Source organism: Aquila chrysaetos, chromosome 1, assembly GCF_900496995.4.
Source record: "Aquila chrysaetos chrysaetos chromosome 1, bAquChr1.4, whole genome shotgun sequence".
Taxonomy (NCBI): domain Eukaryota; kingdom Metazoa; phylum Chordata; class Aves; order Accipitriformes; family Accipitridae; genus Aquila; species Aquila chrysaetos.
Window position 1 is genome coordinate 60,515,800 of NC_044004.1, and position 16,862 is coordinate 60,532,661.

Here is a 16,862-nt window from a genome sequence, read left to right on the forward strand (position 1 = left end):
GCTTCTGGAAAGAAAGGTGGAGAAAGGTGGGAAACTCTCAGAATAAGAGAAATACATCTTTAAGTACAGGTAGGTTTGCTGCCATAAGTAATAGAAGCATTACAGTATACAGCTACCACGGCTCAGCTGTTGCAATTGAAAACAGGCATTTTAAAATCAGATGTGGTCGTACATTCTCCAGCAAATCTCGGTATTCTCCAGTGTTGGCAGCAGTGCACTTATTTGCTAATACTTATAGTAAATCTGCCAGCATTTACTGATACAGTAATTACATAGCTAGAGGAGATCCCATTATTTGCTTTTATTTCACGGTAAGGATTCCTTGGAAAAACTTCAGAAAGTATAAAAAACTAAAGGATTAAATTCTTCTTGTGCAAAGGGAGTAGTCTGAAGGCAGACCTTTGACAGCAGCAGGAATTGCTGCCACCCTGCTAACCAGGGAAAGAGGCTCCCTCAAGGAGAAGCTAACAGGGTAGAAGGCAGAAAGGCAAAAGCGAATCACCAAGCATCCTTTTCTGTCTTTTCAGACCTGAGACCAAACGTGGGTTTTAAAGGCCCCACCTGTGCAACAGCAAAGTCTTGCTTTTGCTAGAAGTGGTAGTAAAGAGCCATCAAACACAACATAGAGGTGCAGCACTCCCAACTGGAACGGAAAACTCCCAGGCTATCTAGCCCTTAATCCTGCCATGGCCACAGAAGCCACTGGGTCTAAGAAATACCTCCAGCTGCTCCTTTTTCAGGTCGCTTTTCTAGGGCCTGTCTTCTGCGGGAACGTGTTGGTCTGGCCAACAGAAGGCAGCCATTGGCTGAACGTGAAGATAGTTATACAGGAGCTCATCCGGCGTGGGCACGGCGTTACTGTCCTGGTATCCAATGCTTCCCTCTTCATTAAACCCAGGGCTGAGGCTGCAGAGAAGTTTGAGGTCTATAATGTGCCCTTCAGGAAAGACACCGTTGAGAACCTGATCGAGGATGTAGTGGCACTGTGGCTGAATAACAGGCCAACCACCTTGACCTTCTGGCAGTTTTACAAGGAACTGGGAAAACTGTCCAAAAACTGGCGCCAGATGAACAGGCTAATGTGTGATGCGGTGCTAACCAACCGAGAGCTGATGGCCCATCTGCAGGGATCTAGCTATGACCTGCTGCTGTCAGACCCGGTGACCCTCTGCGGGGACCTCCTGGCTCTCAAGCTGGCCATCCCCTTCATCTACTCGCTGCGCTTCTCCCCGGCCTCCACCGTGGAGAGGCACTGTGGCAAGATGCCAGCCCCACCGTCCTACGCGCCCGCAGCCCTGTCCGAGCTCACCGACCGCATGTCCTTCGGTGAGAGAATAAAAAACATCGTGTCTTACTATCTGCAAGACTACGTTTTCCAGAGCTACTGGGGAGAATGGGATATCTACTATAGCAAGGTCTTAGGTAAGCCTTCTGCTACTTCACTTCTCATTACACAGCCTCCTGCCTTACAACCTGCACAGCTAGGAACCTGGCCGGGTCGCAAAGTCAAGGTCTGAGAGAGCTCAGCAAGAAGTTTGTCATTATGTCCCTATGTGGAAAAGGCAGTGGGCCACCAGGTCCATCAGCTGCACCCACTCCCCTGTCAGGGTGCTGTGCTGCTATGCCATTGCATTGAGACAGGGATCAGTGGTCATCCCAATTGATGGATTTGACTTTTGCCGTAATTATTTTTAATGGGGAGGTTGAAACAACTTCCACACCACATAGGGCCCTCAGCAAGGGAGCTCAGCTTACACATCTCCCCCTCCAGTGAGAGCTTGCACAGAAAGCAGCAGGAACAGAGCTGTTTTCCTAATCCAGAGATTCATAACAAAGAAGGTGGAGCTGGTGAATTAAGAGCCAACCCTGCCACCCTCAGTAGCAATACTGAAATGCATTGTGGCTTTGTAATAGAGACTTCACTTACATCACCAGTCATATAAAGCCAATCCTCTCCGCACAAAACAAGTTTTATTTAAAACACACCCTCCACCCACGAGCAAACAGTGAAAGTGACAAGTTTTCCTTTGCAGGCTTTTCTTCTGGACTGTTTTAAGTGAGTATGTAGAAAAATATGTTTATTGAAATATTAATCACATGTGATCAACATGCCGTTTCTACTAACCTCACATTGAGCTAATGAAAAAGAGCACTTGTAAATCTCTCAGGTGCAGTTGGCTGCAAATACCTGCATGCCGCAGGACTCCACAAGTACACCCAACTGTTGTCATGAGCACAGCAGATGAGATATCTCAGCTTGGCTTCTGTCCTGGTTTAACCCCAGCTGGCAACTGGCCACCACACAACCGCTTGCTCACTCCCTCCCCGGTGGGATCAAGGAGACAATCAGAAGGGTAAAAGTGAGAAAACTCGTGGGCTGAGATAAGAACAGTTTAATAATTGAAATATAATAATAACAACAACAACAACAATAATAATAATATAAAAATTGTAATGAAAAGGAAAATAACAAAAAGAGAGAGAAATAAAACCCAAGAAAAGCAAGGGATGCAAATGAAAAACAATTGCTCCACCAACTGACCGATGCCCAGCCAGTTCCCAAGCAGTGGCCCCTTGGCCAGCTTTCCCCCTAGTTTATATGCTGAGCATGGCATCACATGGTCTGGAATACCCCTTTGGCCAGTTTGGGTCAGCTGTCCTGGCTGTGTCCCCTCCCAACTTCTTGTGCCCCTCCAGCCTCCTAGCTGGCAGGGCAGCACGAGAAGCTGAAAAGTCCTTGACTTAGCGTAAGCATTGCTCAGCAACAACTCAAACATCAGTGTGTTATCAACATTATTCTCATCCTAAATCCAAAACACAGCACTGTACCAGCTACTAGGAAGAAAATTAACTCTATCCCAGCCAAAACCAGGACAATATCCACCCCTTATTCTATACCATCTATGACATGCTCAGGTCCCACACTTTCCAGCATATCCCAACTAATCAACACCACGTTTCCTGTCTTGATATATACACACAGATATCATTCCCTTAGTCTATGGGCCTTCCCTCTAAAATGTCTGTTGACTTCATTCAGTCCATGACTTTGGGCTCCATCTGTCATAACAGTCCTTCAGGGCAGGAGAGATGGTGTGTGGCGTTGGATTGTTGCATGCTGAAGCCAGTTTTGGGTCCATCAAAATTCATTCTTCATTAATCTGCGTGATTCTTACTGCAATACCATCGATATGGCATAAAGCAACCATAGTAATGATGACATACAGTATTATATAGCAATTAACATCATACAATTCAAATCATTGGCTATTCTCACCCACAATCAAATCCCCTTGAGGCTCACATTGGACTTCCCCATTCTTCTGGATCACCCACCAAGTGCACCCAGGTCCTTGAGCAAAAGCAGTCCCACAGATGTTGCCTGAGGCAGGAATAACAGCCCAACTGCTTCCGTCACCCTCGTTTTCATCCTGGAAAGGATGCACTAGGCAGCATGGAAGCTGTAGCAAAAGCCTTGCACAACAACATTAGGGAAACATTGCATAACAGACCTGGGCAGAAGCCTGGTAATGATGATTTTTAGCACAGTGAAGAGGACTGTCGTTGTCTAACCCCAGCCAGCAACTAAGCACCATGCAGCCACTCACTCACTCCCCCCCGCCTCCCAGTGGGATGCAGGAGAGAATCAGAAGGAAAAAAGTAAAACTCATGGGTTGAGATAAGAACAGTTTAACAGAACAGAAAGGAAGATACTAATAATGATAGTAATAACAACACTAAAATGACAATAATAATAATAATAATAATAATAAAAGGATTGGAATATACAAAACAACTGATCCACAATGCAATTGCTCACCACCTGCCGACCAACGCCCAGTTAATTCCCAAGTGGCAATCCCTCCCAGCTCCACTCCCCCCAGTTTATATACTGGGCATGACGTCACATGGTATGGAAAACCCCTTTGGCCAGTTTGGGTCAGCTGTCCTGGCCGTGTCCCCTCCCAACTTCTTCTGCCCCTCCAGCCTTCTTGCTGGCTGGGCATGAGAAGCTGAAAAATCCTTGACTTAGTCTAAACATTACTTGGCAACAACTGAAAACATCTGTGTGTTATCAACATTCTTCTCATACTGAACCCAAAACATAGCACTATACCAGCTACTAGGAAGAAAATTAACTCTATCCCAGCTGAAACCAGGACAAGGACTGACATTATTTCCTAATTGCACATCAGAAGTGTGACCATAAGTAAAACTGTTTAACAGATTTTCTGGTTCAACTTGTAGTGCGCAATAGGCACCTAGTGGCCGGCAGGACAGCCCACACCATCACCTACCAGCTCTGGCCTCCCGCAATGCATGCTCTGGAATAGGCAAGTTCACATGAAGACAGTCTTACTCCGATACTGGAGTCACTTGCCATGTAGTTTCATCCACTTTGAGACGCAAATTTTTAGCTGCAGCCCTGGATCACCACCTTAAGTGCATGGATGCTCAGTGGCTTTATAAAGCAAAAGGGTGCCCACACAGTGGGTGAACATCTTCGCTGCACACCCAGCTGTGCCTCAAAGAGCCAGAAGAATGAAAAAGTCACCTCTTCTACCATACAAGTAACATTGAGACTGTAGTTAGACAGGCAGGAGGGCCAGGATGACCAACAGGATACGGTCCTCGCTGGGCTGAGCCCCCCAGGTCTGACAGCTCTCCCCGCTGCTCCAGAGGAAGCACATCTTCCAGCTTCAGCAAGCTATTTACCACCAGATGGTACCAGCTGGTCTCAGTCACCTTTTTCCCCAGGAAAACATGCCAGTACCCAGGACAGGATTTCATGGCAGCTACCTCGGCTCCCTGCCCTCCGGAGCAAGGCAGTGTCACGCATGCCCAGCCCAGCTTGGGAGCGCTGCTGCTCACGGTGAAGGAAGGCCATGGGGGCATTGCCACGCAGGGCAGGCTATGGCTGGGGAGGAGGTGGCGGTGTGGCAGTGCTGTGGCTGCTGGCTGTGTTGGGCTGGGGGTCTGGGGGCAAGGTGTGTCTGTCTGGCTGACAACAGCCAGTGGCTGAACATGGAGTACATACTCCAGGAGCTTGTGGTCCGGGGCCACGAGGTGACCATGCTGCTGCTTTCGTGCTTTCGTGCTTCCTCATCCTCAACCCCACACAGCCCTCACCCTTCCAGTTTGAGGTGGCTGAGGTGCCGATCACCAAAAGGGAGATAGATGGCTACCCTACTGGAAGAAGCTTTCTCTTTTTGGTTTTACCAGGAGAGAACGCTACCTGTCTGGGAAAGTCTTTACAAGCTAGCTCAACGGGTGTACAAGCAGGAGAACATAAACAAAATAATTTGTGATGAAGTCCTGAAGCATGAGGTGCTGCTGGAGAGACTGAGCGCATCCACCTTCGATGTCCCCTTGGCAGACCCACTGGCACCCAGTGGGGTTTGCTGAGAAGCTGGGTACCCCCTTCATGTACACCATCTGGTTCTCCATAGGCAACATGGTGGAGCGGCTCCGTGGGACACTCCCAGCACCTCCTTCCCATGTAACAGCAGCCCTAAGCTGCCTAACAGATAGGATGTCCTTCCTGGAAAGGCTAAAAAACCTCTTCACCTACACAGTGCAGGACATCACATATCATTACCTTCTCTGGGAAAGTTGGCGATGTTTTAGGTAAGGCTGCTCTTACTTCCAGAAATTACATCATCTGCTGTACACACAAGAGTAAGTACCCAGAGCTTAGAGGTTAAGGCACAAGGTAGGAGCAAGACAGCTGTGAACTCACTCTCCTTCCTCCAAAACCCCTGTGTCAAGTCAAACAATCCAGGCAAGTACAAACGTTACCTGTTAATCCTGACCTGCTACACTAGTACAGCTAAGTCCAGGTACTTCTAGGATAGGTAAAACAGTTCTAAAGCCACTTGAAACAGAGCTCATCAGTCATATTCATAGATGAATCATGACAAACACTAAGAACAGCAAAATAATACTATATACCCACCAAACACTAGTACTGAATTAAACCTTTTGAAGTAGAAATAAAAAATGGTTTTGGAAAGCTATACAATACTTCCTTTTTTCCCCTAGCACCCTTCTGGCTTGCTAGCTTAACTCAAAATGAGAGATAATGGCCTCCTCTGGTCTTTTAAAGGCTTGGGAGAGCAGCTGAGCCCCAGTTTGCAGTGATAAAAGGCCCTCAGCAGAGACAGGGTTCTTGGCTTTTCTGAAAGTCTAAAAGAAATACTAGAAGATAGCTGTATTTATTTGTAAGTTTTTTTTCTTTTTTAAACAATAGTTGCATAATTATTTTCACATTTTTGCTCTAAGTGATTATTGTAATGCTTAAAAGGAAACAGGGCAAACATACATGCATTGTTGGTGGGCAGATAAAATGGATATTATTTCAATATGAAACTCTAAATATTTTTATTTATATTTCACTAGTAGGGTGTAATTCTGCTAAGAGACCTAAGTTGTTAAGATACCCTACTGTTAGAGTACCTAGCTGTGTGTTTACTTGTGTTGCTTATCATATTTGATGGAGACTAGAAAATCTTGTGCTGGCAGAAGCATGGTTTGCTGATCTCCTGTTGTGTAAGCCTCAGAGCTGCTTGGATCTTGTCTTGTCTTTTTTATTGTTAAATGTGGGGTTTAGTATTTAAGGCTACATGTGCAATACCTGTTTTATTAGCTGTGTTAGCTTAGCTGTTCTCTACCCTGACTCTGATATGCTTTGGTCTGGAGTGTATCCAGTCCTGAAGGAGGTGCGAAAGGAAGGGGCAAGCATCTCCCAGAAAGTGGGCAATGTCCCAGCTCCGGCACTGTATGCGTGCATCTTCTCTTTCTCCTTGGAAAATCTTCTTCAGGGTTCTTATTATTCTAGCTGCTTTCCTAGAGCTACCTAAAGGCTTTTTCAAGTGATGAGGTTGAAGCATGATGAAAGACTGCTTGCTCTACTGTCAGTCTAGTAAGGGGAGCTCATGTGGTGGTGCTGAGCTCCTGCAGGAGTGCTCAGGCCCTGTTTACACTCAGTCTGAGCCTCATTTGCCCTCTGCTCAGGACAGAGCAGCTGCCTGTTCTTTTCCCTGAACACATCAGTAGCACCAAGCATCTCCACTACATCTGCAGGATACAGTCAAGAGGAGAAGTCAGGTCTCTTCTCTTGGCAGTATCTGTCCTGGACTACATGATATGGATTCACTGATGCCAGTGTGCAGCATCTTCCCAAGAGAAGGCAAAGAAGCAGCAAGGTGAGCAAAACCTGTGCTCCTCACCTCCTCCTGTTTCTCTCCTGGGGTGGCCTGATGCTGGAATCATCTCTACCAGGACTGTGTCCTTCCAGCAGCAGTGCTGTGTGTCCACAGCATCTGGTTATAGAGAAGACAGAACTAGAGCACCCTGTGGGCTAGCTGTGAATCACCGCAGGACATTTTGCACCTAGTAAATGAAGAGATAAAAATTGTAACCAGCTTTACAGGTAGGTTGGCTCTTACAGGACACAGAAGCAAATCTAGGCTGTAGTGAAGTGATAAGATGGTGTTCATCCTGTAGCTGTCAAAAAAGTCCCATGGGCTGCTCATGTCCTTTCCCTAGCCTGAGCTCCTGCTTGGTGCAGGAATGTGTACCCCAAGGGGTATTCCATACCATGTGGTGATGTGCTCAGCAAAAAAAGCTGGGGAGGCGGGAGGGGAGTTTGCCAGGGTTGCTGTTGCTCAGGGACTGGCTGGGCATTGGTTGGCTGGTGGTGAGCAATTGTTCTTTTTGCATTACTTGTTTTTCTTGGTTTTATTTTTGGTTTTTGCTTATTAAGCTGTCTCTATCTCAACCCATGAGTTTTCTAACTTTTGCCCTTCCTTTTCCCCTCCTACTGTGGGGGAGTGAGAGGCTCTGTGGTCTTTTGCTGCCTATCAAGATTAAACCACAACACAGGGAAAGGGCTCCTGGTCCTCACATGCTGCAAAACGCACTTTGTAGTGAGCAGAAACAGGAGTTGCCGTCATTTTGAGATAAGCTGTGGCTCTGCAGGAGACTCCAGAACGGGATTTGCTGCTTGCCCAGTCCTCCCATGAGCATTGTTTTGTGTTCTGACATGCCCTCTTGCCAGGCTTGGATCTCACTTTTATTGGCTGGCTCTAAAGTGTTTGCACACTGGAGCAGTGAACTGCTTCCAGCTCGGTCAGACCGGAGTTGTACATTGACTGCTGAGATGATGGGGCCAAGGTTCCCCTGGCTGCTCTGGGCCTATGCATGCTGCTGGAGTGCTGGCTTTTGTGGGAAGGTGGTGGTCTGGCCCACCGATGCAAGTCACTGGATCAATGTGAAAGTGCTGCTGGAAGAGCTTGTTCTCCGGGGTCATGAAGTGACTGTGCTGGTGCCCTCAAGCAATCTGCTCATCGACTACCAAGACACCTCCTCCCCCTTCACTTTTGAGGTCTTGCAAGTCCCCTTTACCCAGAAAACCCTGCATGCTATCATGGACGACTTCCTCAATTTCTGGATGAATGAGGTCTCTAATCTCTCCCTCTGGAAGATCATGTGGAGGATGAAAGAGGACCTGGAGGTCTTTACCAATATGTCAAAGCAGACCTGTGACACCTTGGTGATGAACCCTCAGCTGATAGCAAAGCTGCAGCAAGCCAAGTTTGATGTTCTGGTTGCTGATCCCCTGTCTGTAGGCGGGGAGCTTGTAGCAGAAATCCTAGCAATCCCTTTTGTCTACAGCTTTCGCTTCTCAGATGGGAATGTGGTAGAGAAGCTGTGCGGTGGGCTCCCGTCCCCACCTTCTTATGTGCCTGCTAGCACAAGGGGGCTGACAGACCAGATGTCCTTCGTGGAAAGGCTACAGAACTTCCTCTTTTACTTTTACACGGATCTATTTTTCTTGAAGTTTTGGCGAGACGAATGGGATGGGTACTACAGTAATGTCTTAGGTAAGGCAGCTGTTGAGTGGTTTCTCCTCTTGCATAGGTTGTGCCTTTTGAATGTTTTGGGAGCTCAATGCTCTTCTCTCAAAATACTCTTTCTCAATGGCCAGCAGAGATGTAATCCTGTTTTGGTCACATGGAGGCTGTGCCTTCCCTTTTAGGTCTGGTCTAATCTAACAGACACCAATGCAGTTTTGCTCTAGTTCCTCTCGAGGATCTTTAGAGTACACAGTTCTAATTTTTGTCAATGACGGTACTGCCGATGAGCTCTTGCAGTGAGCTTTATGCCCATTTTAGTGCTTTCAGAGGACAGCTGCCTCTTCACCTTGATGACAGGCAGTTCTACAATTAAGATGGTAGTAGATAAAGGCTGGAGGGCAAAATCATTCCTTAACTAAGTGTAAGGCACTGGAGACAGCTCCATTGATAACACAGGGATGGAGTTAACCCTGTTGTAACTAGGAATACTGGCTGTCTCTGGACAACTGCAGAGTGAAAAAACACTCTTCATTCACACTGCATGCATCATCTGGAGATATCATCTTGCAACCCTGCATAGTACAGGATGCTAAGCATGAGTTCATATTCTCGAACAATAAATGCTAAGAACTGCCAACTTTCCTTTTCAACTACCATTCAGAGTTTTAAATAGTCTCCTTAAACTACATATATACCCGAAATTTTTGTTCCAACCTAGAACTCAGGCTTGATTGAAAGTCTGTTAAAGAGACCTTTTAGTTCAATGGACTTTGAATCTTGTACAGATATCTATGTTTAGGCAGATAACGAGTGAACAGCAAGCACAAGGGCATCTATTCTGTTGCCCTCCAATCTCTTCCTGCGCTTCCCAAGAACGCCTCTGTGCTCTGCAAACTAGTCCCTCTTCCCTGGATTGAATTTTTTTTTTAATACCACATAAGACTTAATTACACACCTTTGTATCACTTTACTTGTAATGCAGGCTCAATTTTCACTCCAGTAACTTTGTAACTGACTCATTGCTCTTTACTTAAAATAAAATAAAAATTACTGGTGTAGATTGTAACACTGATCAAGTAGTATAAGAAGATGCCCTACAGATAATTTTTATCTTGCTGCTTATTTGCTTGGTTCCTGCTTGCATTAGGCTGGCTTTGGATAATCATTTATTTACCAATACTTCTAACCCTTTTACTCCCCAGTTCCATTTTGTGGGGAAAATACTGCAAAGACAACTCGCAACACGTACCTGAGAATATATATTATTCCAAATGGGAAGCTATAAAATTTTTACCCATTGGATTTTTTTCTATAGATGGATTTCTAGAGACACTGGATGTTGCATAAAATGACATTCAAAGCATCTACGGATTTGGCCAAATTTTCCCAATATGTGTCAGAAGGAGCTGACCCAGTCCCCAAGAGAACTAGGGATAGCTGTACCTGTCATTTATTGTAGTCTGAGCAGCCACTGACTGAGTCACCATTTGAAAAATGCCACAGAACTTTAAAAACTTTCCTCCTCCCTGACTGGTGATCATCACTTTGCAATTAATTTATTTTTTATTTGGAACTAGATTTTCTGTGATTGTTCTCTTCCCCAAAGTGTCTTTTTATTACAAGCACAGGTAATGAAGTCTTTCAGTGGTACAAGAATTCCACTTCTGTATCACAGAAACGAAATGCTTCCCACTTATTCTTGTACTGCTCTAAATTCATCCTGAAGGTTCAAAATCCCTTTAAAGATCGTATTGCCTTGTTTGTGGCAACCTGCCAAGGCCAAACACAGGACAGGGCAAGGAATACATCTGGATTTGTCCGTGTTTTCCTTTCATGCATGATTTGATAGACTACACTGACTGGGAGTGCCAAAGACAAAGGTAAGGCTTCTATTTTGCAATCTACAGCAAACAAGACCACTCCCGTGCCTGTTGTAAACCCCTTGTACCTTGTCCATAGGAAGGCCCACAACCCTGTGTGAGACGATGGGGAAAGCAGAGATATGGTTAATCAGAACATACTGGGATTTTGAATTTCCACGGCCTTTCCTGCCCAACTTTGAGTTTGTTGGAGGACTTCATTGCCAGCCTGCAAAGCCATTACCAAAGGTATCCCAACTTTGTTCTGGTTTGCCATTGGTTGTTTTTTTGCCCAGCAGAACAAAAACTGTTTCTCTCCCTGATCAACCATGCAAGCCATGTCCTGAGAAAGCTCATTCTAAAAGAAGATGCTCTGCTGCCAGTGGGGAGCATGGAGCTATTTAGCAATCTGTCTGTACGTATGCAAACTGAGGGCGGGGTTTACAACCTGCTGTCTTAAAAGAGGATAGCTGAGGTCAGGAGGAGGGAATACAGTGTTTGTTTCATGCAAAATAGGTGCTACTTCAGAGTAGTTAAGTGTAATTTAATTCTAAGATGCAGACTTGGAGCCGATGGTAACACTGAAATACCTGATGCAAAAAAAGCACTGTGACGGGACAAATTCTTTAGACAAAATGGAGTCAAGACTTGCAGAAAGAGACAATTGATAAACACTTTTTCTACTGTTGCTTAGTTTAAGACATCTTAAAGGGAGTAAAATACTCAGCATCTCCAGCCTACGCTCTGCTGTGACTGGCAATATTCAGGTGGAATTTGAAAATCCCAGATAGTGATGACAGCAACACAACAAGCTCTGGTCTAGCTTATCACTCCTGTAGGAGCTTAGAGGAGGTAGGGTATTTTCAGTGTAAGTTGTCTACTCAAAAGAAACCTTCTAACTCTCTTCCCACTCCCCTGTAGCAGGGGTTGAGTTGGGGGAAATGGATAACCATTCTCTTTTGGATGCTATTGCTCCATTTCACATGATACTAACTAAAAAAAGGAACAGGAAGACCTATTGGTCTGATTTGTAGAAAATCTGTTTAGCAACATGTGCTGTATTGCAAGAAATATAGAACTGGCTGACTAACAAAGTGAGAGCAGCAACTTGATGAATCTCTGACCAGGATGCTGAAAAACCCTGACAGTTTTCAGCACTGTCCCTTCCTGCAGAGCTACGAAATGCAAAGTACTTGTTCAGGGAAAATCCAGAACCATGACAGACTATGCTATGGAGGGTGTCACAGGGTATAGTCCTCTAACACCAGTGCCAGGATCCATTCCTGATGCTTGTGCTCTGAAAGAAATGTGTCCTGAAACTGCTTGACTTGCTTTCAAAAAGACAAAGCTTCTGTCACCTGTCCCAGCTTGTCCTGCTCCTTCTTGGGGAGAAACTGTTTATTTTGCACAGGGCCAGGTCTATCTTTGTAATGCCCTTCTGTTAGCGGAGGTGCTCGTACACCACAATCGTCTCCTTGATAAGCTAAAAAGGTTATGCTCTCTGTTCACAGAAATCTGTGTAATCTGTAGTGCATAATTACTGTTAGTATGTTTTCTGCCTCGCCTAGGAAATGGAAGAATTTGTTCAGAGCTCAGGGAAACATGGCATCGTGGTATTCTCTCTCGGGTCGATGGTCTACAACCTAACTGATGAAAAAAGTAATGTGATTGCCAGAGCCCTCAGCCAGCTTCCACAAAAGGTGAATTTCCTTTCAGTCTAAAACAATTTGTCTTGTTTTTTTGTCACTCCTGTTGCCTTCAGCGAGCCTTTCTCATTTGGACTGGCCTGTTTTTTATCTGCATCTCTGCTGGATGTGCCACAGCTGGGAAGCTGTGCTCTGCAGAGAGGTAGACTACTGAGTCACGTCATGGGGAGTTCTGGCGTTTCCCCTTCTCTGCACCAAATGACATGGAGGTGTGTCCATAGGCCAAAATATAAAAATCACTCTATGTGATTTTTATAATAAGCACCTAATAACTAATCAAAGAGCTAAACTGGAGCAAAAGCTATTTGAATTACTGGGAAAAGGTACATGGGTTTGAGATAAAGCCCTAGATTACATCTAATAATACAGAAGGGTACGTCACATGCACTACGTTTATCTTCTTCCTTTGTTCAAGGTCCTCTGGCGGTACAAAGGAAGAAAACCAGAAACTCTGGGCTCCAACACCAGGCTTTATGACTGGATACCCCAAAATGACCTGCTTGGTGAGACTGATTCTATCTGGGATGCGTTGCACCCTTGGAAAAACTGTTTCCTTCTTTGTTTTTCCACTAAAACGGCTTATTCAGGCAAAAGAACCACATAACACTTGTGGCTACAATTAGTTTTGCAGCTTAAGCAGCAGAGGTTTGCTCTTGGAGCCTTAATTTCCTAGCCTGCTTTTGACTTTAAGGTGAGTGGCTGTACAAGAACCATGGAAGATACAACCAGGCTTTGAAGGGAGTAGGGAGCAGTGGCTCAAGAAGGCAGCAATTTGAGCTAAGCTATAAAGATGGATCTCTAAAGCAAATGCCTCTGTCTTACAGAGCTCAGTGGCAATTGTCTGGAAAAGCTAAGAACCACGTCTAGGCAGGAGTAAATATCAAAGTAGACATGTACTCTGGAGCTGGATTTGGCCTCTGCAGTTAATCTCCAGGGCTCATTCTTCAAAATGCTTGACCTAAGCAAGGGTGCAGCAGAGGGCTGTTGTGAACCTGATACCATGTAAAAACTAGAACTGCACAACAGCAGAAGGGCTGAACTAAGTCTGGGGTAGTCTGGAGGAAAATGTTGATTCATATGTTGCATTAAAATAAATATGAATGTGTGAAAGCAAAGCATGCAAGCTCTGACGCTGATCCAGAGGTCAGGGCTTTTCCCTTCTCTAGCCGTGCACTTGCCCGGGTAGTTTGCAATGCTCACATCCCTAGTGACCACAGTCTGCCGCAGCTGCTGCTACACATGCCTCTCCTTCCCTATTCAGGCCACCCCATGACAAAGGCCTTTATTACTCATGGTGGGACCAATGGGATCTATGAAGCTATCTACCACGGGATCCCAATGGTTGGGATTCCCATGTTTGCCGACCAGCACGACAACATTGCTCACATGAGGGCAAAGGGAGCTGCAGTTGAGCTGGATTTCAGCACACTGAAGACGCAGGACCTAGTCGATGCATTGAACACAGTCATTAACAATTCCACGTGAGTTTTGTTCTTGCCTTACAGTAAGATGAGGTTATTAAAATTTTGGGCTGTTGATGTGAGAAATTCTGCTGGCTCTTCTGGGAACCAAAAATACTGAGTAGCTGGAGTTTGGGTTTCAGATGAAAACCACCTTTCATTTCTAAGATTGAGCATTTCTCAGAAAGGAGAAATCAATAATTTGATTTTCCATATACTACATTTTATGATCCCTTTGAGAAAAATAGTTCTTGGAAAGCCCAGAGCAGCTCCCAAGACAGTTTTCTGCTCTCTCTCTCTCCCTTGTTCTCTGCTAGTAGAAATCCTCTGGAGGCTCTAGGCAACAATTCTACTTCTGTCTACTCTGTCTGTAGCCACAATTCTTTCTCCTACCCCTGAGCTACCCATATCCTTAGGTTACTGTACCTATCAGTCAGGAATTACAGGCTAAGGAAGCCTGGCAGCTGGAATCCCTTGCTAAGGATAAGGTCATTGACAAATGGATTGGACAAAAGGCAGAAGTCCTCAGTCTTTGGCAGCAACTCCTGTCAAGTGTGAAGGACAGGTATCCCTTCAGGGAAGAACTTGCAAATTCCCAAAGAAAATGGACCAACATTGATGGAGGTATCCTGTACCTGAGGGAATTAGCCATGGTGGAGGTGATCTGCAACAACCTGGATGATGACAAGGCATCCAAAGACCCAGATGAAATCCGGTGCACGCAGCCCCCCTGCCAACCTCCCTCCTAGTTTTATTGCCGAGCATGACATCATATGGTATGGGATACCCCTCTCGTCAGTTGGGGTCAGCTGTCCTGGCTGTGTCCCCTCCCAACTTCTTGTGCACCCCCAGCCTACTGGTTGGCAGGGTGGTGTGAGAAGCAGAAAAGGCCTTGAGCTGTGTAAGCACTGCTCAGCAATAACAAAAACATCCCAGTATTATCAACACTGTCTTCAGCACAAATTCAAAACATAGCCCCATAGTAGCTAATGTGAAGAAAATTAACTCTATCACAGTCAAAACCAGCACACTATATTATACTGGAACAGAAAATGCTGCAAATGTTTCCATGTTGCTTTTTTTAAAGGAGTATCTGGAATAATTTTGAATAACTTTTCTTTGCAAAAGATTGGCTTTCTCTATTACTGTTCATAACCCAATTTTATGCAGATAAGACTAAATTGGGCCAGTTTCAAATATATTTACATAACACTGATGAAAGTAAAAGCAGGGCTGTCTACCTTCCTCAAGTGGATGGCCATGCGCTGAATGGGTTGTTTTAGGAATCAGTGACAAATCTTTGTTTCTTCTTTCTTCCCCAGCTATAAGGAAAATGCTCTAAGGTTATCCAAGATACACCATGACCAGCCAGTTAAGCCGCTGGACAGAGCTGTCTTCTGGATTGAATTTGTCATGCGTCACAAAGGAGCAAAGCACTTGAGACCAGCTGCTCACCATCTCACCTGGTACCAGTACCACTGCCTGGATGTTCTGGCATTCTTGTTCACCAGTACAGCCATTGCTGTCTTCACTCTTGTCAAGTGCTGCTTATTTTGCTGTAGGACATGTAGCAGGATTGCAAAGAGGAAGAAAGAATAGACATCCTGTTCCCATCAGCACTTTTTCTTCTCCCAGGCTGATTCAGCAAGGCATTTATGCACATTCTTTGGTGAATAAAATTGTTAGGATATGCTTTAAGCTGGGCATATCATGAACCACGCTGTTGAACTGGGTCATACTAAAAAGCTGTTGTGTGGCAGAGCTGCTTGCTTAGCCAGCAAATTCCTTCTAGCCTAAATAAGATTGAATTATAGTTGCTTTATCCCTTGGGACCCTGTTAGCTGATCACACATGGTCCCTAGAATTGCTGCTCTAACTTTTCAAATTAATTTTGGCATATTTCATAAATTCAGCCTTCCCATGTGTGTGGTACTCCCTCAATCTGCAACTTGTCTCCTTACCTTAACTCTGTCCTCTCCTATAATGTCACCCAGGCTTTATGATTCACAACCAAAATGCCTCTCCTGTCAGAATAGCTCTCTCCAGATTGAACAGCGAAGCTAAGACCACAGGCTCCACAGGTGCCCATCTGAATGGCCAAGATCATAAAAAACTGGGAGCTGCAAGTGGCTGGTGAAGCCTGTATCATCACATTTTTACAAATGGACTGACTGCTTGGCAGCTGAGGGGAGACCAGAGTCCTAAAACCAGCAGAGAAATTACTTTTCTGAGAACCATTTATTTTCCATTCAGTCTGGAGTCCTGTTGCACAGGCCATCATTCTAACTGCAACACTGTAAGGATGTTAACACCACCTCTGTCAGAAACTTGCCCATCTTAACCCTCAAATGCCTCTGAGCCACGCTAACTGATAAACACAGGAAAACCTTTAGAGACAGCACTTGCAAAGAAGTAACATTACATGTGGGAACAGTGCAATAGTCACTTGCCTTGCCTGAAGAGTTGGAGGGAAAATAATGCTGCTCTTAGCTCAGATAAGAGTGGTAGTAAACACAGCACTCTTGAAATTGTTCAAGGTGCACTTACTGATGAAAGCCTACTGAACAGATGCTAGATTCAGGCCTCCTATTCTAGGTAAGGTTATTCCACTGCTGTGCCTACTTACTCAAGAAAGAACCTGCCCCAATTTTAACTAATATTTGCTGTATTCTGGATGCTGCAGAATTGTTTTTAAACAGAACAAGCTGAGAAAACATGTTATATTTGTTTATATAATAAAATTCCCTACACTACATTAACTTTTTTATTAGCATTGTCAATGGTTTCAGTGTCTGCTTAAGTCTCTTCATACTACAACATTTACAAAAACTCAAGTGAATTGTTTCCAAATTAAAAAGGGGTTAGAACAAGACTAGTGCTTCTCATGGTAACTTTTGGTACGCTGTTCCTATGGTCATGATGGGATCATATGCAGGAATATGCATATTGAAATATGCATAGTGAACAGAAAGCAAAACA

General features: G+C 44.9%; 1 protein-coding gene and 1 long non-coding RNA gene across 2 annotated transcripts; one reads left to right on the forward strand and one right to left on the reverse strand.

Annotated features, from left to right (window-relative positions):
* Window positions 1-620: 620 nt before the first annotated feature.
* LOC115346626 (UDP-glucuronosyltransferase 2A1-like) lies at window positions 621-16,642 on the forward strand. The gene is made up of 8 exons (XM_041123456.1): window positions 621-1,422; window positions 3,091-3,097; window positions 8,260-8,885; window positions 10,818-10,966; window positions 12,286-12,417; window positions 12,839-12,926; window positions 13,685-13,904; window positions 15,206-16,642. Exons 1-8 carry the CDS (start codon window positions 687-689, stop codon window positions 15,480-15,482), a joined length of 2,235 nt encoding a protein of 744 aa, XP_040979390.1. The 5' UTR covers window positions 621-686; the 3' UTR covers window positions 15,483-16,642.
* On the reverse strand, window positions 3,139-3,641 carry LOC121233306. Its single transcript, XR_005932387.1, has 2 exons — window positions 3,278-3,641; window positions 3,139-3,175 (listed from the first exon to the last, which is right to left on the reverse strand). It is a non-coding gene; the product is annotated as an uncharacterized LOC121233306 (long non-coding RNA).
* Window positions 16,643-16,862: the final 220 nt, after the last annotated feature.